We start from the raw sequence: 26627 nt of genomic DNA, 5'->3' as shown, positions 1-26627 counted from the left end.
TAACCTCCCTGTCACACACTCAGCAGCAGAGCCACTCCAGCCAGCACCCACTTCGCTGGTCTCTCCCTGGTTTTGAGGCTAAACATCCACACGTATGTCGGCCCTCTGATCTTGGTCTTGTAGAGCGGGCACTCGTAGATGTTGCGGGTTTCCTGGCGATCGTTGGGCACGGCTCGGACGGAGATGACGGGCATGGCGGGCGTTAGCTCCTTGAGACGCGCCTCAGTGATCACCCCCACCTGGGCATCCCACCTCGCACCTGTGGTAAGTCACAGGTGAGGAATAGAGGAATTGCCCACGGCTGAATAAAGGCAGAAATAGTAGTCTCAACTGTACCTTCCATGTAAAGTCCATACACGTATGCACCCTCCCTGGCAGGCTGGTTAAACTCCTCCTTAAACTTTTTGGTCACGTCCACCGTCAGGTTCACTTTATCCAGGGGCCACTCATTCTTTCGGGCCAGAGACTGCATCACCGCTGAAAGGCCAGAACATGTAACGGATTAATCAATGGAAGATGATACAAGTGAAAACATATGACTACGCCTACAGTAGAGAGGACTTTCATTTTCCACCAAATGTTTACCAGTGAGAAAAGACTGTGGGTTGAAAAGTCCCGACAGCCAGACGACGCTGGGCAGAGACAGGTCCTGCGTCCAGCTGTCTAGCTCTTTACAACGCTGCAGCACATCATTGTACCTGACACACACGCAGAAGAGAAGGCAAATTCAAAATGCAGCAACTGAAGCTCCCTCCTCTACACGTGGATTTGCTCGTGTACATGTGGCTGATTAGAGGATAGTTCCCACCATATGGACAGGCTGTAGGTGGAGGGGTACGCCAGCTTGGTCCAGGTGTCGGGGACATTATCGAAGAACAACGCTGTCTGCAGCTTCTCCATCTCGGAGGAAATGGCCAGTTCACCCTTTGACACACGCGGCAATTGAACACCCGTTAATCAATAACAGATGAAGCCATGATGCATCGGTTTCATTACGAACACAGAAACCTACCTTGAGTCCCAGGTCAAGTTCCCTGAGCGAACGCCGTATCTCAGAGACGAGTGTGTTCATGCGCTCGCACTCCTGAAAGCAGACCAGGATGTACGGGGACCGCTCCGCCGTCTTAGAGGTGATGTCAGACATGTTGTACTCCTCTGGTAACTTTTCCAGGACTTCATCTAAAATAGTTTTGACCTGGAAGTTCAGAGTGAATTGGGGAATGTGCTAACATTAGTTAGATTTAGCTTCATCCAACTTGTTTAAGAATTACAGACATTTTCATTCAAAAGCTCTGAGAGTTTTCATCACTCGATCAGTTATATAACTGTAGCTACTGTACCTTCTCCTCTAGCGTCTGGGAGGCTCCCTCCCCCATCACGGCATCAGGAGACTGCAGCTCCAGTAGAGTGTGAAAAAGATTATCTGATGTCACCGTTAAGAATTCGATTTCTGCATTGGGGTGCAACCCATAATGCACTGGGCTCTCATGGGGCAGCATCTCATCTATGAAACTGTGATAGCCCTGCAGACGGAGGAAAAGGGGAAATGCTGCAGTACCTTTGATGGTGTGCGGATCTGTGGGACTGCACTTTCAAGTACTTCTAGATAGTAAACATATCTTCATTTCATCTTTGAGTTCAGAAGTTCTGAATCTATCACCTGATAATCCAGGTTGGAGGGAACAACAAATCCAGGAGCCAAAGCAAGCTTCCGGTCAAACTAGTGAAACGAAAACAAAAAAATATTAAGTTTTGCCCTAAAGTCACAAAACACACAGAACTGCCAAGTATGTGACCGAATTGTGGCCTCACTCTAGCACGAGGTTGCCAGATACATTGGTGTAGCTAACACAACCTGACGTAGGGTTACACCCGGTACAGTGTTCACACAAACCTGATTGGGCTGCATGTACTCTTCTAGATATGTTCTACAGAGCCGCCGGTCCCAGTCGTCAGTGATGTGTCCTCCATACATGATCTCTCCAAACAAGTACCTCAGGTCCTCCCACGGCACCTTCAACGTGACAAAATTAAGCTGTGTAAACGTATTGTGGGACACCTCATTCATGGCACACATCTGACCTGTGCGTTGGCCTCCAGGTAGTTGTAGAGGACGTTAACGGAGATGGTCAGGTCTCCGGTGTTAAAGGGATACTTTCTGTTCCAACCCTGGGGACCGAACTTCCTCCTCTCTGCCACACAAGCATGGAAGTAGCAGAGGGAGAAGAGGATGGTCTTAAACTCCTGCTCACGACTGCACTGATCCAGGATATCCTAGAGAGGGGCCAGTAAATGAGTTAGTACACTGATGAAGGAAGACCAGCAAAAAGTAGTAAATCACCCCACCTGGTCAAAGTTATCCAGCGCGGCATGCAGATTGGCATGCATGCCAGTAGGGGGTTCGTTGGTGATCTTGATAGCATTTTCCAGAATGCCCTGTGTCAGAATGGCCAACAAAACATGAGCAAGACTTAGAATAGTTTTATTCATGCCACTATCCAATCCTGTAACTGACATAGCAGAAGCACCCGGGAGCATACATTCATTATGTATATGATGAACCCCAGCCCATGCTGTCTCTCTACCTGAGGAATAATGTGCTCCTGGGGTATTGGTGCTGGCTCAGCACTCATAAACACTCTGTAGTCAGGGTGACTGTCCTCACAGCAGAGCTCTAGGAGCTTCTCAAGCGAGCCCAGCCATCGAGCAACCAGGTGAATATTCTGCAGGTAGGAAGCAAAAAGGTCCACCACAAAGACAGTGACAGAGTAAATAGTGTTGTGTTTTAGAAAATGTCCTCATTTCGTCTGGCAGTCAGACCTGTAATATAACCCAGTGGCCCTCCTTGGCAGCCTTCTCCACGGCAACCTCGGCCACAGCTTCTTGGCCCTGGCCCAAGGACACGTTGTGAAGCTTCCCGAGGTCAATAGTGAAACCCAGCTTCCTTCCTGGAAACACACAAAGCACAGTGTTTATTTGTTACCCCAGACAAAACTGAACCTGCATATTTCCAACACCCATTATTTTTACTTATTATTTAATGTTTTTATTATGTTATTTACTGTTATTTCTCTCATAACATTTCACCCTCAAATACAGTGCTACAACATAAGTGTTTTGTTAATTACATAATGTATGTGCAATATGTAAACTAAGTACGTTATCATACGTAGTACCTAGAGATTCCACATCTTTAAGCGGGTCCACTCCAGGGGAGAGGATGAAGAACACAGGAGAAGCTGGGCCACTTTCTTTAAAGGACTTGGAGAAATCAGTCTTTCTGCCCTCTGTATATTTCACCCCAAGCTTCTCTTCGACAAAGTTCCTTCAGTACAGAACAATACAGTACCCCAACAGGAAAAGAAAGGAGAAAAAGCTCAGGTTAAAAAAAAATACAAATTTAAATTCTTTTCTGCTAGTTTGAAAAAGGGGAGACACTGGTCAGTATTTTAAAAGAAGTTTACAGTGTAAAAGATGGGAGTATGAATAATTCTCCGTACTTAAGGGCATAAGTCATGCGGTCTGGTCTCAACGCTCTCATCATGATAAGTTTTTGCAGGGAACTTTTTCCTTTCCACTCCTGAGGAAACTTTTCCTTTTCCGGACACTCTGACTCCACTATCTTCTTCCAGCGTTTAGGGGAGCCCTCGATGTCTCGGTCAAGACCACGAAACTCATCAGTGAAGCTCATGACCTGAGCAAAGGACAGAGACAGGTGGAGCAAATAGACCCAGCGGTACTAAACAAACAAGTACACAGGACATGCTCATACCTTGATGGCACTCCACGCAGAGTTGGAGAGGAAGTCGAGGGGGCTGACGTAGCTGTGGTCAATGTTAAAGCGCAGCAGGAAGTCTAGCTCTCGCATATCTATCTCCTTACTCATTAGGAGCAACTGAGAGACAGAGAACACGGTCAAGGACGAATGCTGCCGTCACTGACTCTCACACGCACGCACGCACGCACGCACGCACGCACGCACACGTGTGCACACACACGCACGCACAAACCTGGAAGGCCAGCTGTGCAGTAAAGGTGAGCTTGTCTCTCTCAAACAGACCCCTGCTGATGTAGTTGAAAGTAGAGTAAGTGACACAGTCTATGAGGGTGTTTACTCTGTTCTTCACATCCATACAGGACTCCGCCATTTCCACTGCCTTGTGGAAAACCACATTAAAAGCCTAGGAACAGCAGTGAGAATGGATTTAGGGGAATGTTTTTATTATTATTTATATAGTTGTTAAACCTTGCGCTTTGGTTCTGGCATGGTGTGTGTAACATGTAACCTTAAGGCTGAACTGGTACATGGGGTTGATCTTGTTGAGGTCATTCATGATAAAGTAGAGCAGAGATGCTCTGACAGCAACAGTGCGATAGTGTTCTCTGGCTTCATTTATCTTCACCTCATTAACCTTTGCCTCCATTACCTGACCATGAGAAGAGGAAAGACCATAAAACAACAGGAGACAAACAAATAAATCTTGACCACAGGAGGAAAGACGAACAAGCGGGTGAGAGAGGTAAACTCAGTCCTTGCCGTGACAACCAGACACACACAGTCACCCACGTACTTTCATCTCTATCTCTGCAGCAGTGTGCTTGGTCGTCTCTAGCTTCTCCACCAGCACATTGTCTCCTAAGAAGTTACTCTCTGCAGCAGACAGCCTGGTCAGCAGCTCATCCTCCAGAAGCTTAAGCTCAATCTTAAACAGGTTCTGTTGTTTGGTCAGTTCACTCTGAAAGAAAGTTCATATAGTGCGATTTTACTGCAGGATATAAACTAGAAGAAATATATATTTAATGATGCAAGAGGACATAGACAGGCACCCCTGTTCACAGAAAAATAAGACCCCCTCACTTTAAGGTGCTCCAAGTCTGGTCTCTCCTGGTTCACAACCTGGGCTAAGAGCTGGTCCTCCAGTCCATCCCTGGTAACTGTAAAATTGATGAGGGTAGTCTGGGCTTGAATCTCTGGCTTGTAATGAGGATTAGCCAATTTAGTGTGAAGTATAAGTCTGAAGCCTGGGTGGAAGAAACATTCCTTGTCTCCAACCTTTATGCAACTGTGAGAAAGTGGTGAAAGAAAACGTGTAGGACATCAAATAAAAGGCAGAACAATGTAGATACACATGTGGTCTGCACATGAAGGTGTGTTAGTGTACCTGCCCTTCTTGATTGTGTGTCGTCCCAGCAGGGGGTCAATAACAGGGTCAATGGTCTCCTCGAGGTTCTCAATGAGGACAGTGTCTCCTGCCACTACAGCCTGTTCTATCACATCTACATAACTGTGTCGAATCAAAAGGAAAAAACAAACACCTGAACAGATTTCTTGATTTATACCCAGCAAAGCATAGGAAACGTCATCAAAGACACTCACCCTCTCTGTCCTAGACTGATAACCTTAAGGCTGCTGCCATAGCGACTCTTGATCCACTTGATGCCCTGCAGCTGAGGGTCAATGAGGAGAGGCCAGCGCTCGCCTGCAGTAATAACAGCATTATGAAGCAGACCTATGGTAGCACTGAGACCTTTATCTGAGAATGACACTTCCATCATTGTGCTGATGTGGTGTAGTACATTTGTTGGCACGACTCACAGTTAGTGAGAATAGTGGCGTTCTGAGTGGACATTTTGTCTCCCGGTAAGCCTTCGTTGTTCCACTGGGCCACAGTGGCATCGTCGGTCAGCATCGATACTGGATCTAAGCCCTCTGTCATGGGGATTGGTACCTGATGAGGAGATATGGGGAATTTAGTAAAAGGCGTTCCTTCTGTAACAATAAATTTAATGGTTGGAGCTTTAGGGGTGTGAGTTGATTTGTTGTTATCATTAACTATGTATGTATGAATGTATTATTTTGACTACAACTATTCAATGCTAGCAACCAAAAATAATAATACTAATGATTTAATGGTAGTATTATGCTACTGTAGTTTGTTCATGTCTTCATCATCAGAAGCGATGATAATATCTAATATCTGCTTTCATTTTTTTATTAACCTAGTTGTTTTTAAAGTTTTCTCTGTAGAATTATGTATAAACTGTATTTAGGACTGTGACCTTCTGACTACGCAGGAACGGCATCCAGAGGTTGTCCAGCAGCTCTCTCCTGTACTTCTTGGAAAAGGATCCAGCGTAAGATATGAAAGCTGAAGTTAAAAGGACGTCACCGCACAGAGTTTCCTCCTGTTCGTGGAACTGAGCCACAGAGTGGGCCCAGCGCACGTTCTCACTCTGTAGAACACATGATACACAAACTTTAAATATATCACATTTACTGTATATGCTTTAGCGGGAGCTCTGCTGCGGTGCTCACCTCCAGCCCTTTGACCAGACGATTGGCTAATTCTATGGTCTTGTTGGTGCGATTGACCTCCTCCTGAAAGCGCAGCTTCTCTGACGTTGCCTTCTCAAATGCTGTTGTCAGAGTTTCCAGGCTGCTGTCCAGCTCCTAAGAGAAAGTCAGTGCACAGCAGAAGATATGAAACCCTGACTTTTACTCCTGAAGAAAAATTACATGATGTGATTCAGTCTTGCCAGAAATAAACAAGACCTTTCTTCTCTTTTGCTGGTGTTGTTCATTTAATTGAGCAACACAAACAATATCTTTTAACACAGATAATGACTTTTGGAGAGAAAAGCCAAAACAAACCACAGGACTTGATTACAGGTTATTCTTACTGTAGATGCTTTAACTGCTTATTATATTAACTGAATGAATATAAACACGTTCTGTGTTATATTTGTCAATTTTGTGACATTTCAGGGTACTTTTTGAGTGTTGCTAAAGCAGACACAACAATAAATTGAGACAATACAAGTCTTGGAGATGGTTTTACAGACTCACAGTGAGTTTTTTTCTGATGGCCTCTAGTTTTTCAGCGGCCTCAGCCAGATCAGAATTGGCCTGAGAGAGATGCATCCTCTTCAACTCTACTTCACAGAACACCTGGAGATGCAGGAAAATACATAAATAAATAGTACTGACAATATGATGTGAAAGAATGAATCATTCCATATAGATTCCACATTAATAAATGCACAAAAATACTTACAAAAATCTATAAAAGGCAGCACAAACGGTGCATATAAAGAAACAACATATGAAACAATAAGAACCCAGATGTGTAAAGTGAAAAACGTCACCTACAATGAGATTTATTATGTGATCCCTGTTGGACACGTACGAACCTCGTGGAAGCGTATGATGTTGATTACCCAGGCACAGAGCCCTGCAGCAGCCGAGGATTTCTGTCGTACGAAGTCAGGGTTGAACTCTGGGTCACTGAGGTACTCTTCCTTCACACACCTCACTGTGGCCTCAGGGATACGCTCTTTGTCGAAGTTCACCAAAGCCTGCAGGAATTCGTCTACCTACAGAAACATATGACAAAAAACAGACATAAAGATCATATGTCACATTTGGCTTTTTAGCAAGTGAGCTTTCAAAAACCACAAAGAGACGTCACTGTAAAATATCACCTTGCCCATAACCATCTTGGAAGCCTTCCAGCTGCGATCTTTGGGGATTCGGCCTTGGGGGGAAAACAGGACCAGAACAGCTGCCGAGACGTTGGTGACGATAGCTGGAGGGTTTGGGAATGTCCTCAGTTCTGTCAGGTTTGACTGGAAGAGACACAGAGAGGCAAGATGGAGTCATTAACTCAATATAAGAGATAACAGCAATTGTGGTGAATAGATTTACATCACGATATTCATCAAAGTCAGACCGGTCTATAAACACAGCAGTCATCTCTCATCATCTACTGAAATTTTAAAGCTTTTGTATTGTCTTTACCCTGTTTAGTGTATTAAGGGCTGCATTGGCTGCCTGTAGGGCAGGCTCAGCCTTGGCCAGGTCTTCTTCTGTGTCTTGCTGCTGTTTTGTCACTTCTGCTTGAATTGCCTCCACCTACAGTAAATGAGCAGGAAAAATGTTATCCCCAAACCCCACAGTGTGCATATACTGTGCAGCCTTTTAATGGTCAGTGACTCAAAAGCAACATGTTGATCCTACTTTTTGCTCTTCGGCATCAGCCACAGCCCTCTCCTGGTTCAGTTTGTCGGTCTGTTGTCCTATCTTAGCAATAAGAGCTTCAATATCCGAGTTTCTCTGCCACAGCTCCACCTCCTGTATTGCTAATTTGGCTTTCAGATCCTCCACCTGAAAGAACAAGAAAAGGAAAAGCAGGTAAGGAAAACAAGATTAGACAATGAAAGCAGTGAGTCCGTATCTACCCTACCTGACCTGTGATGCAGTGGACTGCAGTTTCTGCAGACCATTCTCTAATCTTTCCATCTTCTGGCTCAGTTCTCTGCGCTTTTTCCCCAACAGGTTTCCATACAGCTTCATGAACTCCAAGAAGCTCTTCGGGGTGGTGTAGTTGAAATGCTTCTCATTCTGCTGGTATCTGACACTGACCTGGGTGTTGATAGTCACACGAGAGACCAAAGATAGTATCAGAGAAAGATATGGGGAGTGTGATTTCAGCCAGAGTGTTCTGCAATAGCTCACCTCATTGACACTAGTGTGGGCATATGAGATAAACTCACTGATTGATGCTTTCACGATTGGCTGCATTTGGTAAACATACGGAGGTTAAGTGACTTATTACATTAAATAACCAATTCAGTATCCATGTGCCATGTATGCATTGTTTATTTTATTTAGTATTTAAAATACAATCCTATATGAAATTACATGTACTTATAATATGCAGCTTTTTAAGTGGCAATTTATAATTAACAGTATGTTAATTCTGTTACCTCCAGTCCAGGTATCTTCTCTATGAATGTGGAGCTGACAGATTGCAAGGCCAGCTGAGGCCAGGGGTGAAACCAGTCAATGGCTGTGCAATTCACCAGAGCCGGAAACTTCCGTGCACGTGTCCGCAACGTAAAGCCCACTGGGGAGAAACACAAGACGACCTAGAATACGTAGTAGGCGGTGCAAGGTCGAGAGGAAATGATAAAGATAAGATAATAAGAATAAAAAGAAAGAACTACATTAGTGACAAGAATAGGGCACCAGGTTTACCTACATCAGATTCTGATCGCTTCCAAATGCTACATCACAAACCTTAAGCTGCCTTCGTATCCTCTCAATGAAGAAGCTCCAGCAGTTATCTCTGGTATCTATTAGACCCAACCCTCTGAGCTCCATTCTGATGGATGTCACGATCATATCCACTTCTTCGTCGTTAAAAAGGTCTGGAATATCACCTACGAGACAATCCAGTTCATACAAACTAATAGTAAGCATTTATACCCTTGGCACAGTATGCAATGCCACAGCTTTTATTTACAGTTATAGCTTTTCTGATGCCATTTAATGCTATCTGTCATTTATTATATTACAGCACTCACTGGTGCTGTAATCTAACCAGCAATACTTAAGATATGAAGTACCATAAACCTTTAAATTATAATACATAGTCATCTTGCAGTAGGCAAACCTGAGGCCAGCATGTCGTTGATTAGCACCAGGAAGCGTTCATCTGGAATCTGTGCATCTGTGTGAAGGAATACTGTCCCAATGTTCTTCACCCCCACTTTTATATATAAGGCTGCTATATCACTCTAGATATAAGAGTTTGGAGGAAAAGAAAAAAAAAACTAAAGTAAGTTGTAAACATGAGGAGAAAACATTACTACAGTCATATTTTCACAGTGTGAAATGACATTTTCTATTTACTGTGCGCGTGAGGGAGCCTGTTCACCTTAAGGTCATTTATGCCATATCCTTTACGCAGAGTGATCTGGAAAACCTCCAGCATGCTGAGGAAGGCAGCCAGCCGACACAGACTCTGCTTCCCACTGCCCCCAACGCCCACGAGCAGGGCATTGCCATAGGGAGCTTCAAGTATTCGACTAATACGACATCTGAGCACAGACAGTAATAATATTAGTGCATATTTGGTCTTTGGTACCCCTGTAAACCCATATTCATGCATGTGCTATATTTGACTTTCCAGCCATCTTACACATGCTGGATAGCTTCTTCAAACAGCACCAGGTCCATGACAGCATGCAGCTCATTATAATGCTCCAGAGCCTCAGCCAGTATCTTTTGGAGTTTCTCCCAGTCTGAAGCCTGAAAATAATGAACAAATGAACTCCAGTGTTGAGTAAGGACAGCAATGTCCAATTCACTATGCAGTAACATTCAGATACTGTAGGTAATGAAGTTAAGATCTCATGAAGAAGGTAATTGATTAACTTTCAATGCCCACCCTATGTAGAAACGAGGGGTAATTCATTTTGTAATGACCGCATTTATGATTATTTACTGACAGACTGCACTTGCCAGGAGAATTTATGTAATAGTGTCTTACAGTAAATATGCAATGTACAGATAGCCCATGTTGTAAGATGGGCAAAAAAAGCACAGCTACCACTGTAGCTCTACTAAGGGGGAGTACACAGTATCCATACAGGAATAGCTCTGACTAGCCTGTATGTGAAATTATGTGTCTACCTGGTGATAGCGAGGCTCTCCCACACCGTGAGCAAAGTGGCAGTACACCAAAGGCTGGTGTATGAAGATAGACTCATCTATCCCCTGTAGCAATTTAACAGAAACAGGTGCAAAAAGTACAGTGGACCACTTATTTTGAAATAGTCAAACTCTATAGATGAAACTGCAATCTACTGCATAACAGGCCAGATTACGAAGGAATTTGTTGTCTCTTTTTTGAACATGTTTTTTACCTCAAAATATCTCTTGCCAGTGTCCAGAAGGATTTTGTTGAAGAGCTCAACATCTTTTTCTTCCATCAGCTTGTCAGAGTAGACCCTGGAGCTCTCATGGAGCCACAGGTGAACCAGTTCCATGGGGTAGCGAATACACTCAGGCAGTGCAAACAGAATACCCTACACAGCACATACATACATAGGATTATAGACAGATGAAAGTTAAATTTACTTCACACGTCATCACAATAAAACAGCTTGATAGCTGGGATGGAATGTTTTTTACCATCTATGTGAGTCCTATAAAAGGATGTTGAGCCAACCACGACTTGAGTTTGGCAAGTGCTGTGTTTTACTCTATATGTAGTAAAGACCTGTGACCGTGTGTGTAACCTGAAAGATGTTGGAGAGGTCTCGCAGGTTGAAGATGTAGTGGAACCGTATCGCTGTGGGCAAGAAGTTCTGACTGATCTTCTGGTGCAGACATATAGCTGCCTGGACAGGCAGAAGGTCAGGTGTAGAAAAATTGAACGGATAATAATTGTGAATGTGTGACTCGGGTTTGCACGGAGAGAGAGCAACCTGTCAATATACCTGTATGAGAGTTCCGACTGAGCGAGACACGCCAAAGCTGAATCCTCCCTGAAGAAAGTGAGCTGACAAGATGCTGGAGAAGATTGTGGCTAACGCGTCAGCGCCAGGGAAGTGGACCGCAAACACAGAGAAGTGTCTCTGGAATGGAGGCATAAAGGATTATTATTGTGCATGTACAGCTTTAATAAAAACAATATAGCTGAAAAATGTACCTGCAGTCTGGGGTTGATGGAGAAGCTTCCAGCTGTTGGGTTCATACAGGTAATGTACTGGCAGTTATGAATTTCTTTCAAAACCAGTCGCTGTCTGTCGTACCTGAAATGATTTAGTTTAGATTAGAAGGCACCGCGTTTGTAGCTTTATTAAGAGACGTGCATATGTCCATAGGTGTTACCAGTGGTTATAGTCGAGGTGCTGGCGTATAAGTGTGTGAGGCTGAACAGTCCCATAAACATCCACCTCAGGCATGTTCAGATCATCTATAAAATAGATGAGTCTCTTGGCAGTAGGTGGAGCAAATTTACGACCAGCTTTCTTCTCCAGCGGCTTCTCCAGGACACCTGGGCATATTATGTGCAGGACAAGTGATGAAAATAGGCAACGTATACTAATCCCAGACTATTTCTGTGCAATATAGAATGGCACCTACAGTATGTCGTAAGTAAATGCGTAGTCAATAATCTCCTGTTTCTCTACTGCATCACACAAAAAGTAAAACGGTACTCACGCTGCAGCATGGCTGATGTGGTGTAGTAGTTGAACGGGACTTTGGCCACCATGAAGTCCTCCTTTAGTTTGGCGACTTTATCAGACACCAGAATAGTTTTGCCCACTCCGGCGTTGCCCACCAACATGACGGGCTTGCCTCTCTGGAGCAGCAGGTCCATGAAGTAGGTCAGACAGATGGTTTCGGGGGTGTGAACCAGAACTGTCTGAAACATACATCACATGAGAGATCCGAGATCCATGATCCACCACTCGCTGTAAATTCCTGTCATGTCGTTAGTACCTGTAACGGTACATCCGGCTCCAACTCAAATGGCACCATCTTCTCGCTCCAGGGAGTAAACTTTTTGGTCTCAGAATCAATAAAATAGTCGAAGACGGTGCCCTGGGAAGGAAACTTCACTGCTCTCATCTCTTTAGACCACCAGCGACTGAAGTCAGCACGGTAGTCATTCAGCTGGCATTACGGGGTCAGGAAAGCAAAACTTAGATATAATCAACATAGTTTGATTGTGTACATAATGTAATGGTGCTTCAAAACAAAGTTAAATACACAAACGCTACACACATGGTCCTGGAAGAGAGCCCCCCCAAAGGCCCAGACGCAAGCAAACACAAAGTAGATCTCATAAAGTTCTCGAGGCGAGTCAGCTGGAGTGTTGTGCTCTGTGAGCAGGCAGTCCAACAAGGAACACAAAGTCTAGGAAAAATGAAAAAACACAATATTTGATTCAACAGAAGACAGCAAAACACCCTTTCATCAGACAATGTAAATTATGTTATAAGCTTTAAGACCCGTGGGAATACAAAATGTGGTCCTACCTGCACCATACTGTTCTCTGGAATCGGGGTAATGGTTTTCAGATTGCAGCGGACCTGCTCCAGACAGTATGGCACATACTTATCGAACAGAATAGTGAGGTTGGCTCGCTCTGACTGAGCCTGTCGGGTGTCTATCCAGCTTGTCACATACCTAGAAATTGCAATACAGTGAAGTGAATGTGATTTTTAATCACATTCGACTGAGTTTGTGCTACGGTCTGTGTGCCTTACGAGCTCCATCCAAGGTCCTGTGGGTTGACATACAGTATGCCTGCTCTGGACACAGTGGCTGGAGTAGCAGCCTTCAGATGGGAGATCTCAAAGAGAAGACGCATAGAGGGAGACAAACTAATCCTCTCATTACTTGCAAGAGTGAGAACCTGATCAGAGGAAAACAAGCAGCTGGTTTGAGCAGTTGTTTAGCTGAAGTCAAACATAAAGAATATTAAAAAATAATAATAATTGAACATTAGTGGAATAAAAACATTAACAAAATCAATGCCCTTTGACCTTATTGTCATCCATCACTGTGTTGAGTGACTCAATCCACATGGGGTCTATATCTCCATCAAGAACAATCCATTTGGGTCCATCATGGCTCAGTGAAGTTAACTCTCTCATCGTAGAGGAGAACAAACCTGGAGTAGAAAGTAATATTTTAATACACCTTCTTTAGACCTTATATCAAATATCAAATCCTCACTGTAGTGAGAAGTTTATACTACTTCATAGTAGTATAAACGTTTTCATAATAGAAAAACACAAAACAAACAAAGTAACTGAGTAACAGCTGGTTCATCTTTGTTTCTAACTAAATTCCTTCTAAATTCTCACCATCTTTCCACTCTCGGGTAGCAGGATGCAGGTATCCAAACAATTCATCCGTGGTCACTGCTTTAGGGTTGATATCATTCCATACAGTTTTCATCTTCAAGTTTGAATAAGTTTTATAGAGAGTTTTTAATATCTGGGAAAGAAATAAATGGGTGATAATTTAACTGTTACACAAAGAGGCATTTTGTATGTGGTTTCATCCAGTAGATGTGTAGTTAATGTACTGTACACACATTACCTGACTCTTTCCGGTTCCTGGTCCACCAACTACAAACACAGAGTGCCTGACAGCCAGCAGCTCCTCCAGCTGGGTCACCTGGAGAAACAAAACAGTGCTTCATATTCAATTCCTGATCATATGAACACTAGATACTCTTTCTTTTCCCACTAAAGTAAAACACTTTAGGATAATGTTTAAATAAGAAACCTTAAGTATGAAGTTCTCTTCAGGCTGAAGGTGCAGTTCACTGACTGACTTGCGAACAGCGTTCTCCAGCTTGGGATCTCTCTTCCTGGGTACGTCCAACTGAGGAAACAGGTCACTGATCAATCCAAGGAATATGGGCACGTCATTGGTCACAATCTTTGGTAGGTTGAAGTCTCTGAGCGACCGCATCAGAACCTGTGGAGAACATACAAAAAAATGTCCTTTTGATGCCACAATGCAAACTTAAATGTGTAGAAACTTTATCCCACGCAGCAAGATACAAAACTGTTGTATCATAACTATAATTAGCAATGATATTAAAAATATGCGGATATACTCCTCAGTACCTGCTCCTCAGGTTTGCTACGATCCTCTCTCTTTAAAGATCCTGCCACAACAAGGACTGATTTGATGGCCCTCAAGCCCCAATCATAATGGTCCTGAGAGAAATAAATGTTACCCAAAAAGGTCATCAAACATGCAGCATAATGCTTTACATTTAGTTGTTTTAATCATTTAATTTATTAAAATACAGGACACTTAATGTCCTGCAGAAATCAGACTTGATGGGGTATTTCCTTGTCATTTATATTTATTAAAGGACATCTTCTAATGCTAAGACACCACAAGACATATTTTGCTTAGAAATGCAATTTATTACACATACTTGTTTGGACAGCAGCTCTTTGCAAAGAGTGTACAGGCTGATGAATTTGCGTGCCAACAGACGAGCATCTATGAATCCTTCTGCCACCAACATGATCTCACAAATCAGCTCGAAGTCTGGAATCACCATGGCACAGGGCCTAAACAGTCAGTAAACCACTTATTAGCTCACAATAAGTGTACTATTACACACATCAACATTCATTCTGTATCAGACCTAAATAAAGCCTTGAGGTTCTCTGGAAGCTCAGCCCTTCCAGCATATCCTGGGTTCAGGGTAATGAAGATCCCCACTGTTGGCTTGAGCTCAATCTCCTCTCCTAGGAAGAGGAACCTTTGATCACAGAACACAAATGATCAAAAACGTGTAAACTACATTTGGAGAAAAGAAGTTTAGAATAAAACGGACAGCATATTATGGAATTATCACCAAATTTACCTTTGCTTTTTCTTGCGGACAGCATCTTGTATAGTTTTGACCTGCACAGCTACTACAGACAGCACTTCCACTGAGATTCTGTTAAACTCATCGAAGCATCCCCAAACCCCTGTCTGGGCCAGACCCTTGTAAATGTTTCCTATAGACTGGAAGGGAGCACAAAACGCTGATCAGCTCAGACTCATATATATATACACTGTAGACACTGGAGAGAACATATATACAGTACAGTCCGTGTTACCTTGTAGTCCATCTGCTCTGAACAGTTGAACACATATACCATGATGCCAAGGGAGCGCCCAAGGTCTTTAGTCGTCTCTGTCTTACCGGTGCCAGCTGGGCCTGATGGGGCACCACTCATAGTCAGATGAAGGGACTGTGTAAGAGTTATGTAACACCTATAAAAGGAAGGTTAGGAGTATTTACATATGTAATATCTCCCACCTGTCAAAACAAAGGAGCAACATTTGCTCTATAACAGAGGTGGATGTGCACCTATCTGTGAGAGGAGTGATAACCAGCCTATTAGTGTTTCCCAGGTATTCATAGCTGAACTGAAACTGGGCATCACAGATGTTAATGTAACAGTGTTGACTCTCCTCATCCCAGCGATGGCGTAACTGGGACAACCATGCAAAGGCCTGGCCTGTTGTCACCTACAGTAAGAGGATGCATAACTGGGCTTGTTTGCATAGCAACTCATTCAACACACTCATGTCTTTTTTCAAGTATTACCTTCTGACTTATGAGGTTGGCAACCACATCTCGAGCATGGACATCAATAGTACACACAGTCATAATTTTCTGCCTGTCTCCAGGAGTTAAATCTCCAAGCAGCATATGGATCAGCGAGTTCAGTTGTGTGATCTATATAGTCAGAGTAAATATCACCAAAACACACAGGTTGATGATAATATCTTAATCTAGTGTGTTATCACGACCTGCTTCTTGTTGTAGTCTTTAAGCGCTGTTTCAAATCCCTCCTCCACTCTCTCAAAGGCAATGCCCACATCTGTTGCCCACCACACCTGACTGCCAGTCAACCCTACCTATAGTTAACAGGAAAAGAAATGCAGGTAACACATCATTGGTGATTTTAGAGTTAAGGAGGTACTGTAATAGCACAAATAAACAACTGTTAGACCTGTGCAGGGTAGTCAAAGAGCCACTGGTCTCGTGGTTTGTCTTCATAAGCAGCTACAGCCTCCTGGATCTCCTTCCGAACAGTACAGCGCATAGTGCTCTCCAGGGCACCTAACCAACATTCTGCCTGAAGAAAAAGAGTGTACTTTATTAAAACGGCACTCATGTCTATAAGGACATGAAGCGACTTTGTTTTTCAGTACCTGTCCTTCACAGACACATGGCTCAGAGAATGGAACATATTCTCCCTCTTTGCTGTACATGCCTAAAGCAACCGCGGCCCCTTCCTCCTCCTCCCCTCCACCTCTGTCCGGATCCTTGAAGCGAAGATCAGCTACATTGTCAAACAGCTTCAGCATGTGTCTGGTTACCTGGAACAACATGCACAGTGCACATGTGCATACGACAACAGACATACACAAACATGTATTTCTATTTTGTCTACAAGCTACTGTATAACCTGTCACCGGAAAGTGAGTATGACACTTTTTATTTTGTTATATGTTACCTGTTTGGGCTGTGTTCCCTTGGAGACAATATCCAATAGGTCTGAGGCAGAAACAAAGTAAAACCTGGGAAATGTAAGTCTCTTGGTCTCAAGGTACTCGGCCAAAGCCTTCTCACACACAGACAGCCTCTGCTGCATGGTCTCTAGGTTTTCCAGGAAGCCACACTGGTTGGTCACTTCTACCACATTACTGTTCTTCACCACCTCAGCCATCAGGCTCTGCGTGGGAAGAAACAATGAAAGAACCTGTAAAGGAGACACAATGGAGAGGTGGATGACCGATTCATGTTCCTAATCAAGGTGAGTGTTACCTGAAAGTCATCGTGTATTCCCTGGAAGCGCTCTGCATCACTGGCTAGCTGGCAGCGGATGTCGTGGCTGTTGGTGAAGATGCTGTTAAGGTGGGCCCAAGTCCTCTGGACACACATCCAGGAGGAGATGACGAGGTCAGCCACCATCAGTCTCCTTTGCCACCCACTAACCTCTGCCTGGAAATACTCTACATATTTACTCATCAGTATGTTCTGCAGTTGCACCTAACAGGAAGAAACATGAAGGTTTCCGCATTGATCTGTAAAAGGTATACCCACTGATCACAGTGCATATCCCATGCTTTGAACAATTACAGCAGTTGGTGCCCTCACCTGGTTGTCCTCTAATGTCTCAATAAGATTCTCATCTGCTTTGAGCAGAGGGATTCCTGTAGTCGCATGTGTTTCATAGGACAATGACATCATGCTCCATGTCTGAGTTATCTCTGCCAAAACCTGAGCAAAAAGATCACTTTTCAAATTATGATCTCTACATGGGAGTATGTAATAGATACAGAAAAAATTGATTAAAATCAACAGAAAGACATGATTGTAGTTGAGACATTTTTCAATCAGATAGGACACTTGTCCAGCAACAGCAGAGATGGTGTCAAATCACTGAAAAATACTTTAACTCTTAAAACGGTGGAGATGCATTAAGGAAGGTTTTATTAGAAGTAGCTTACAGAGCAATAATGATGGATGATGGCCTACTAGCGGCCACTCATTATGATCCCCACCTTCTCTATGGCCATTTCTTTCACAGCCTTGTCCACTATGTTTTTGACTTCGTCCTCCACACGGTGAAGCTGCAATTCCAAAAGGTCCCCAAGAGTGGTGCTCTGTCCCATCACGAACCTGACCTGAGCGCCACAAAGAGTACATGGCAACCGTGAGTGTGATCGGATTTCACATGAGGATAATTGGGTTCACTGACCTGCGCTGCTCATTACACGTGTGCACAGGACTATGCAGGAGAGATGAATGATGGGACAGCCCAGAAGAATAGAACGAAGAGGCAAGTACAGTGCAGGCAGCAGAACATGATCATGGACGAGAGAGAGGGCAGCAGCAGAGTTACAGTGTCATAATACCCCTGTGGTGTTCATAAGCTGCTGCCAGTGTCTTTCCCTGACAGCAGAGTTTTGCAGCTCGTTGACAGCTCTCAGTGAGGTCAACAGGTTCTTCACAGTCGACTCCAGGCCCATGTAGACGTCCCACACCCGCACCTCCTTATCCAGCATCTTCATCTCCTTTAATTGGAAGGTCATTATTTACAGTAGTTTAAAGTCCTCCACAACCACAACTGATGCATGATTGAATGTTATAATGCATGAAGTATGAAATACATAGTGGTGACCTTGGCAAATCGTCTGAGCTCCATGTCCATCTGCTCAACGTTGATCTCCTTCCATGGAGTCTTTGTCCAATCCTCTATACTGGTCTGGTATGGAAAGAAGATGTATGTCTATGTTGTAATGAAGTTCATAAATACAACTATCAAAAAAATAATACAACAAATAAAATCAAAACAACCACTGTCCAGTTGGTCCTTACAATGCCAATGTTTTATGTATGATTGAGCTTCATAGATTGTCCATTGCAATGATCATGTACCTTAACAAAGATGACCATGTCCCAGACAGATTTCACCAGTATGATGTCAGAGCGACACTGCCGTAGCTGCTTGTAATCGGGAAAGCTGACCTCAAATAAATTAGCTGTGGCCTGCAGCCTCTTCATTTCTGCCTCCATCATTTCAACTGCCCGATTAGTCTGGTGACAGTGACATTTCAAAATGCTCTGTATAAAAAATTTCTAAACAAACGAACAAGCAAACAGAATCTCTCTATAAATCTATCTCACCTTATTAATTAGTTTATATGGCTCCTCCACATGGATCTTAAAGATGGGTTCAATACGAAACTGCTCTCTGAACTCATACTGTTTGACCTACAATATAAAAATAAATCAAGCCAAATGCAGGTTCAGTTGAAGGTGGCATGCATACAGTACAGTATCTGGCTCTGTAACGGAACACGCTGGGAGGTTGTGGTGTGACGCGTGAATAATGCACGACAGAAAGTGAGAACCTTTTCTAAGTGTTGCCAAATCTGCACCCTACCCTTGTGCATAGTCTCACCTCAAAACGAACACATTTCCTGCGTATAACTGAAACTTCCTTTGACTGTAGAGGTGCCACTTCATGTTTGACCGTGAAGGCAATTTTTCTCAGACTCTTCCACTTCTCTGGCAGCTCCTGTGTTTTGCGACGAGGATAAGGTCATGTTCCTATACAGTAAATCTACACTCTTGTAAACCTGTGTATGTGTGCACTGGTACACACTTCTAGCTGTGTGTAGACATTCTCTGGCAGTTGCTGCCCGTAGGTCTTGAGGAGTTCACCGGTCGACTTAAGAGGTTTGAAATGGTGTTCATTGCTGATCTGTCTGTCCCGTATGGCCATAAGGTGTCCCATGATATTAACCAAGCCTGTGTAGTCACCATCGGACACCTTGTTAGAAAGGCCACAAGCTGTGTCCTGGACAAAAGAGGACAGATCCATCACACTGCAGGATGAAGAGAAAGGTAAATCGTGTTAGGTTTCAAGGAGAGGACAGATCTGCTTTTGTTTGTTTTTTTTAAGCTGGTGTCTCACCTCTGGTTTACATGGTTTAGCAGGTGCTCCTTGAACATCCAGCTCCACCTCTTTATGACATTCATCAGTGCGTGTTTGAAGGGTCTCATATCAAGCTGCAGCCAGCCACAAAACACTTTCCTATCCTCCATCTTGCTCACCCGTATATACAAAGACTCAAAAAGGCTGATCTGGTAGACGAAAAACAACAACTTAGGAAAAATGTCCAAAGAGAAAAGAACTACAGTGTGTAATTGGATGAAGTAGTTCATAAAACATATTTTTTTATTATTAGGTGACACACACTTGTTCCTTGAACTGATCCAAGGTGGGAGGGTTCTTTTTGAGTTCGTAGTCAGCATACAGCTCAACCTCTTCTGTACTTAATGCATGACCATAAAGCAAAAACTGTCTCATGAATTCAGATCTGAGAAAAGTTAAGAAAAACAGATGTGATTTGTTTTGTCTTAACTCAACACATTCAATTCATCAACTACAAAAATAAAAGAAGCTACATCTGACCTGTCGTCTGTCCAGAGGTAGCGGTAGCTGGCAAATGAACCCTGATATTCCTTGACCTGAAAAGCAACAAGTTTTGTACTGGCCTGTCAACATTTTAAATGTGGATAGAAATCACAAACTTACCTTAGCGATAACTGTACGAGCCCGTGTGCGTATTATGTGGCACATCTCTGATAAATCCTCCATTGCATTTATGTCACACTGTAAGATGAGCAAACCAGATACACTACATGTGTGAGCTAAGAATGTTTATGATGACAAGGGAACAGATGTACAGTGTATGGTTTGCACTACAGCACCTGATAGTTATCCAGCTCCTTATGATTGGCCACTCTGGGAATGAAAGATGCCATGTTTGTCACATTGGACACCATTTTATCCACAATATCATAGAAGTTTCCACTTTGACTGAAGTCCAGTGACGGGTCAAAGGTCATCTCAGCGTTGTTGAGAATGAGCCGCACCTCAAAGAGGGGTGTAATGCGCTGCGATGCATCCGTGTTATCCATGAGGTACTGCAGGGAGCAACGTACTGCGCTGGAAAAACCTGCGAGAATCATTTGATCCACATAGTCTGTGTATGCTTGCCACTCAGCACTGCTCAGGTCAGTTACACCGAGCAAAGACTGGTTCTCCTGCACAATAATGACAAAAAGTGAGGTGTTTAATTCTAGTTATGGAAATGTCAACATCTACACTGTTTGTGAACCAGGCAAGCAAACACACCTGCAGAAGCTTGTGTATCTGGTCCCCTGTACTGGTGATGAGAGCATGTTGTTTGGCAACACACTCTTCAATGTCAGAGAAGATGAGAAGCGTGGAAGCACAGTCTTTTCTGGTGATAAAAGCCCGGTGGCTAAATTTACCCATAAGGGTCTGGATAGCTTCCACATTAGTTTTGCTCTTCTGGACACGACTGGAAATGCTCTGGTAAAAGCAAGAGACTTATTGCTATTAATTAGACTTATATACGTATTAGCTAGGAAACAGTTTTGCGGCAAAATCCAGAACAAAGCACCAATTATAAAAAAGCTGTGTAAACCCGTGTAATTGTCTTGCAACAGAACAATCTCCTTCAGATGTGAGGGGCATGTTCAGTACCTTGACCAGGTCTTGTGTGCTTTGAATGTAGTTCCACAGGTCATCCTGATCCCAGGTAAGCTCCTGGAGGGCTGGTCTAAGTTGATGTTTCATCCCTTCAATCTCCTCTTTTACCAACCCAAGCTCCACAGCCAGAATGGTGCTGTGGAGCTGATTGTACCATTGAGTCACCATGCTCAGTGTCTGTGTGTACTGCAAAGTAAGATGAAGTGTTAACAGACAAGCTATACTGAACACAACAAAAAGTATTTACCTCCTTTCTCATCTACTCACCACATGGAGTCTCTCCCGCTGGGAGTGAAGACTGAGAGCTGCCTTTGGGATGCTTTCATACTTCAGCATGCCCAGGTACTTCACCTCCCTTAGCACTGATGTCAACTAGGAAGGGCAAGGAGGAGAAAAGCCGATAAATAAAAAAAATGAGCTGCATTGTATTTCCTTTTACCCTAGCAGCACAAATATAAATGAATAGACATGGTTGGAATCATAACATTGTCATGTTTTTGTTCACAAATAAAGGTTAATGCTGCAAATATAAATCAATCTTATGTAAACAAAATAAACGGAAGACACATGTTGCTTGCGATTCGTAACCGAGTGAAATGTTTTATGATTTATTTATTTATGATTTAAGTAAAAAAGAAAATGTATCCTTTTCATGCTTACAGCAGGACTGAAGTTGACCTGGTACAGGCCTGTCTCAGTGTTCAGTGTTAGCAGTGGTTCTATTAGGTGAGTCTGACAGACTTCCTCCAAACCCTCAGTCCATTCTGAGAACAGCTCTTCATCACGCTGGTCTAGAATCTCCAGAACATGCTCACACTTCCGGAGTATATCATCTGCTTCAGCACAGCCCAGAGGCCTAGAAGGATGAGAGGAAAAGAAGCCCAATTATTTTTTATTCCCATATTAAGCCTGACATAACGATTGTTAAACACAATATCTCATAAACTGGTTGTTCCTGGCACAATTCTACGCGTGTCCTGTGCGGGGTTGGTTCATACATATGAGCCAGCTGGCAAATGTTGCTCCTGTTGGTGAGGATGCGATTCCGAAGCTCCTGTGACCATTTGAGCTTGCCAGCCACTGATGGCATATTCTTTCCTAGCACTGCACAGCCGAGCTGCACCTGAACACAACAAGTTTAGCACAGCAACTTATTTTCTGTATTTTATCGTAAGCATGTAAAATTCAGTTAACATAGTTACTAAAATACATTATTTTAAACTCTCTCACCCCATCTTTGTGTTGATTTAGTATAAGCTGACAGTGGTTGACTTCCTGGTTGAACATGGCCAACAGCACAGTGTAGTTAGGAGAGAACAGCTGGTGGATGCTGGGCCTCTCAAGCAGGGTACCGAATATCTTCAGCAACTAATGGGACAAAACAGCAACACAGTTTACAGACAGCTTACGTCTAATACCTCATGGATTATAAAGGTATAGCTTTTATAAATTTAAGTCCTAATAAAAACAAATCTCAGCAACCTGTTCAACAAGCGCATGGTTTATAATTGTATTAATAAAATAATAGACTTTTTATAGAAGCAGTAATGAACTGATACACCTTAAAGGTTGACTTCAGGTTATTGGCATGCTGAAAAGCCAGGTTGAGGACTGTCCCAAGCCTTTGGTCAAAATCTCTGGTGTGGTCCATAAAGCGTCTATAGTGATGCACAAAATCCTGGGTAGAAAATGAAGTTTGACAGTGAATATTGTTTATAGTATTCCCCAACATACATATTTCCTTCGGATGTCATGTCATGTAAATCACAGCCCTTTGGGGCCCACTAATTAAATAGCTTATATCAAACAAAACCACACTCACTTCGCTAGTATAGTCCAATGGGTCATATTTGCTCTCTCTGAGGGCTCTCCAGTGGTCTTGAAACTCCTCACTCATGCCAAGAACCATCTCACTGAGGACCTTGCCTCTGGAACCACCTAGTTCAACCTTCTCCAGCTTCAAAAGATCCAATGCTGTGGCAAAAAGATCCTATACGAAAGTGGAAAAATGGTATAAACAGTTAAAAACAGCTACTGTATAGTGTGTTGGCAATGTTAAGACAAATATATTTTTGTAAAATAATTTTTTTAATGAATGTATAAAAGTGTTGAATTATTTAAGGTCATTTCTTTAACACTTGTTAAGACCTGTACCTCAATCATGAGCAGCCTTTGCATGACGCGGTCTAAACGCTGAAACACGAGTGAACCTGGAAAATCCCATAACTTGATGGTCTGGTTATGTTTGAAGTACTTGGGGAGCTGGCGGCGGTAAGTGTGAAACAGTTGCTTTAATGTGCGCAGAACAGAGATGGTGATCTGGACTCTCTCCACCCCCTCCTCAAGTTCCATCTTAAAAAGTTCTTCTGGAATGAGGTACGCGAAGGCCTGGGCAGACACGATGAAACGGTTGATTTGCTGACTGTAGCCTGTTTTTAAATGTTCTTCGGATATAAACAAACACGTATCACGATACCTTTTCAATGATGAGGTTACAGAACTCCTGAAGCAGGACCACCATACGTTGCGGTATGCAGTAGTACTGTGAATGGCTCCAGATGAGACAGAGCGTGTGGAAGAGAGGCGGCAGCAGAGCATCAACTTGTGGGAAACTCCTCTCCTCTAGGCTGCTTATCAGTCTCCTCAGAGGACGCAAGTACAGATCTATGTCCTCCGCTTCCAGGACCGCTGCAACGATTGATATGGAATTAATATTACACTGCAAGAGTCACTATTAGAATTCAAGGATTGTTTATTTCTAGCAAAAGTGAAAATGTAATCGCCTCAGACTAAACCACATGACTGCACCAAAGGCAGCAAGAGACTCTGGAAGAGTCAATGTTTTCTTAATTAACAGTTATGAGCGAGTGGAGGAATGATCATCTACCCTCATCAACTTTGAGACAGACGTCTTTAAAGGCGGAATAATAGCTGCTCTTCACTTGTCTCAGGATTTCCATGATGTGTTCAACTTTGGGGCTGTGGATCTAAAAAAAAACAAGGGCATAGCATTATGACGTGCGTGAGAGGAACTCCCATTAGTAGTGTAGTGGCTTTTATTGTATAGGGCTTTTGGAAAGATAATACGTTATATCCAGTCTGTCTCCTCCATTACAGTCATCTAATAACAGCCGTGTCATTTTCCACTTTGACTTGAAACCCAGCACCGCGTTCGGGTTTCACAAAGTCAATCTCGTACTTGTGACTGGATACCGAGCAGGTCTTCCCTCTGAGTGGCCCAGAAGTTGAGCTCCACGCTGGGGCCCGGGTGTTCTCCACGGAGCAGTATGACGCCGGAGTCTTTCCTCAGGACGCTCCATATCTGTCCGGACCACTGAACTATCAGAGTTTCTATAGAGTATAACAAGCCACGGTCTAGTGGCCAAGCCGCAGGGCTGAGGGAGACAGAGACGAGCAGTCACTTGAGCGGAAAACGCCAAGAAACACGGTGACTGGAAGTCAACTTTTACAGACATGACATGAACTTTAATAGGTAATTTAGCCTCTATGCATTATTACTCGTGAAACAACAGACAAGCTGCACTTACTGTACTGTATATTGATGCTATTCACTCACTGATGTGTGAGTGAAATCTACAACCAACTAAAACATTCATATTTGCTGCGCAGTAGAAAAGTTCAGCTAACTTAGCTAATGCTAAACGACGTAACAAACATGGCGCCAGGAAGTGCCCTTTGACCCTATTACTATGCTCGATTATTTTTTTTTATTTCTTAAATGTTTTATTTATATTGCAATAAAACATTTTGTGTGTATGTCTAACTATGTTATTGAATTGAAATAAATAATTGTGTAGCATACAAGTGTAATTTATTATGTCACTTCTAGATATTTGATTTCAAATGTAAATGTTTTAACTGACAGACAAAATGCACATCAGCAGCAGTATGTTGCGTATGGACATGTAATGATCCTACATAATAAATGATTTTACTCGTGAGGCGACATTAATCTTTACTGACCTGAATACGGCGTCCTGAGGATGGGCTCTCTCCACACACAGCGGCAGCGGCAGCAGCGTTCGTCCCTCAGCGTGGCCTCTCAGGGTCACCACCCTGTTCCTCAGCTGCTCCAAATGCCTGTGAATGTCATCAGACACCACCCGGGGCCAGTCTTCATGGTTCAGGCCATTGGACAGGACACACACCAGCACCTGTTTTGCATTCAGCAGTTTTGGGCTGAATCTCCATCTGTACACACAGACTAATGCAAACTATATTATTCCCCTTCACTTTGTCTTTAGACACTGTACATGAGCCCACCTCAGAGATGACCACAGGCAGATGCTCCATGGGGTATCCCGGCACTTCTCCCAGCCGGAGCTGGTGTCTGAACGCTTGACGGGCGACTCGCTTCACCCCCTTCTTTAGCACACACAGCAGCTTGGTCTTCCATGGCGGCGATGTCTTCGCAGAGGCAAAAACAGTAGGAATGCTTTCAACAGTATTGAAAGCACTAGAAATAAGTAGCGACTTATTTCAAAAATGGGCCTGTTAGTCCAAGTGCTCTTTGAAACCCTCGCTTACTTGTGAGGATAGAATGTGAAGGAATGTGGTCCCAGCCAGGTGTAAACACCAATGCACTTCATTGTCTACTGCTCTTTTTATAGGAGGTGCATATGTGTGTCCTACCTCAGCGTCTCCCGCATGCAGCGTGCCCCCAGGTCCAGTAAAGAGTAACAGCCTGTTGGCCCAGACGTGGTCCAGGAAGTCCAGCATAATCTTCTGGTTCTCCTCTGCGCCGATGAAGCGGTTCCACTTGTCCGTCTTGACCCTGAGCACGGAGAAGGCCTGCTCCCGGAGGAAGTCCACCCGCTCGTCTGACAGCACCACCCCGGCTTTGAGGGACGGCTCCTGGGGCACGCACACCCCTCCGGCGCTCCCTGACACGCTCGCGCCGGTGGTTTCCGCCATCGGGGCCCAGCTGATGGTCAAAAGGCTGGAGCGTGTGTGCAGAGAATCAAGAAGCTTGCATTTGACTTCTCCAGCTCTGAGAGTTATCAGTAGGGAAAAATGATACACACATGTGCTCCTATCTTTGTGACAGCGTAGTATAGACTGGCTTCATTGTCCTACATGGCCTGCAACCCTATCCTGTAACCCTAACCTCCAGAGGAGACCAAACCAGAGAAGGTAATGGTATTGCACTTAAATTATGGAGCACATCTAAGCTTTTT

The 26627-nt window shown here is 43.6% G+C and overlaps 1 protein-coding gene across 4 annotated transcripts; it reads right to left on the bottom strand.

Moving 5' to 3' along the window:
- Positions 1-10: 10 nt before the first annotated feature.
- dnah9l (dynein, axonemal, heavy polypeptide 9 like) lies at positions 11-25325 on the bottom strand. 4 transcript variants are annotated; one of them, XM_029130608.3, is made up of 89 exons: positions 24978-25325; positions 24629-24824; positions 24317-24416; positions 23906-24117; positions 23584-23817; positions 23252-23419; positions 22991-23107; positions 22660-22797; positions 22428-22552; positions 22090-22285; positions 21697-21801; positions 21424-21615; positions 21049-21249; positions 20622-20957; positions 20446-20523; positions 20323-20378; positions 20107-20227; positions 19822-19991; positions 19510-19732; positions 19306-19422; positions 19029-19115; positions 18780-18938; positions 18523-18606; positions 18257-18415; positions 17903-18025; positions 17496-17618; positions 17163-17387; positions 16852-17070; positions 16547-16714; positions 16345-16470; positions 16142-16249; positions 15936-16067; positions 15696-15856; positions 15442-15598; positions 15201-15346; positions 14979-15095; positions 14763-14901; positions 14443-14535; positions 14096-14290; positions 13907-13984; positions 13669-13801; positions 13345-13472; positions 13066-13214; positions 12835-12985; positions 12581-12712; positions 12296-12469; positions 12014-12218; positions 11681-11846; positions 11499-11601; positions 11287-11424; positions 11086-11187; positions 10711-10872; positions 10478-10561; positions 9984-10093; positions 9720-9882; positions 9456-9579; positions 9080-9222; positions 8767-8928; positions 8516-8575; positions 8249-8422; positions 8018-8164; positions 7799-7912; positions 7483-7626; positions 7192-7374; positions 6848-6949; positions 6317-6451; positions 6061-6234; positions 5597-5729; positions 5378-5480; positions 5163-5285; positions 4859-5063; positions 4572-4736; positions 4287-4427; positions 4011-4181; positions 3773-3895; positions 3501-3694; positions 3177-3325; positions 2821-2948; positions 2586-2723; positions 2347-2436; positions 2083-2274; positions 1895-2014; positions 1661-1720; positions 1341-1523; positions 1013-1195; positions 809-924; positions 586-698; positions 337-477; positions 11-259 (listed from the first exon to the last, which is right to left on the bottom strand). In XM_029130608.3, exons 3-89 carry the CDS (start codon positions 24387-24389, stop codon positions 12-14), a joined length of 12642 nt encoding a protein of 4213 aa, XP_028986441.1. In that variant the 5' UTR covers positions 24390-24416; positions 24629-24824; positions 24978-25325; the 3' UTR covers position 11. The 4 variants fall into 4 exon arrangements, with proteins under 4 accessions (XP_028986441.1, XP_055359602.1, XP_055359603.1 ...); XM_055503627.1 differs by lacking the exon at positions 8516-8575 and having other exon boundaries at positions 24978-25324; XM_055503628.1 differs by lacking the exons at positions 15696-15856; positions 16142-16249; positions 16345-16470; ... (27 more) ...; positions 24629-24824; positions 24978-25325 and having other exon boundaries at positions 15936-16057.
- Between the last annotated feature and the right edge of the window lie 1302 nt (positions 25326-26627).

Source organism: Betta splendens, chromosome 17 (genome assembly GCF_900634795.4).
Source record: "Betta splendens chromosome 17, fBetSpl5.4, whole genome shotgun sequence".
NCBI lineage: Eukaryota > Metazoa > Chordata > Actinopteri > Anabantiformes > Osphronemidae > Betta > Betta splendens.
Note: the sequence above shows the minus strand (reverse complement) of the source record. Positions and strands in the feature narration are given on the sequence as shown.

Excerpts from the sequence above, each read along its gene's own strand:
- dnah9l (XM_029130608.3), bottom strand. The coding sequence starts at position 24,389 with ATGGAAATCCTGAGACAAGTGAAGAGCAGCTATTATTCCGCCTTTAAA. Across the intron at positions 4,737-4,858 it reads CAGACTTGGAGCACCTTAAA|AGTGAACTGACCAAACAACA; the intron begins GTGAGGGGGTCT and ends ACTTTCTTTCAG. Across the intron at positions 478-585 it reads CCCACAGTCTTTTCTCACTG|CGGTGATGCAGTCTCTGGCC; the intron begins GTAAACATTTGG and ends CTGGCCTTTCAG.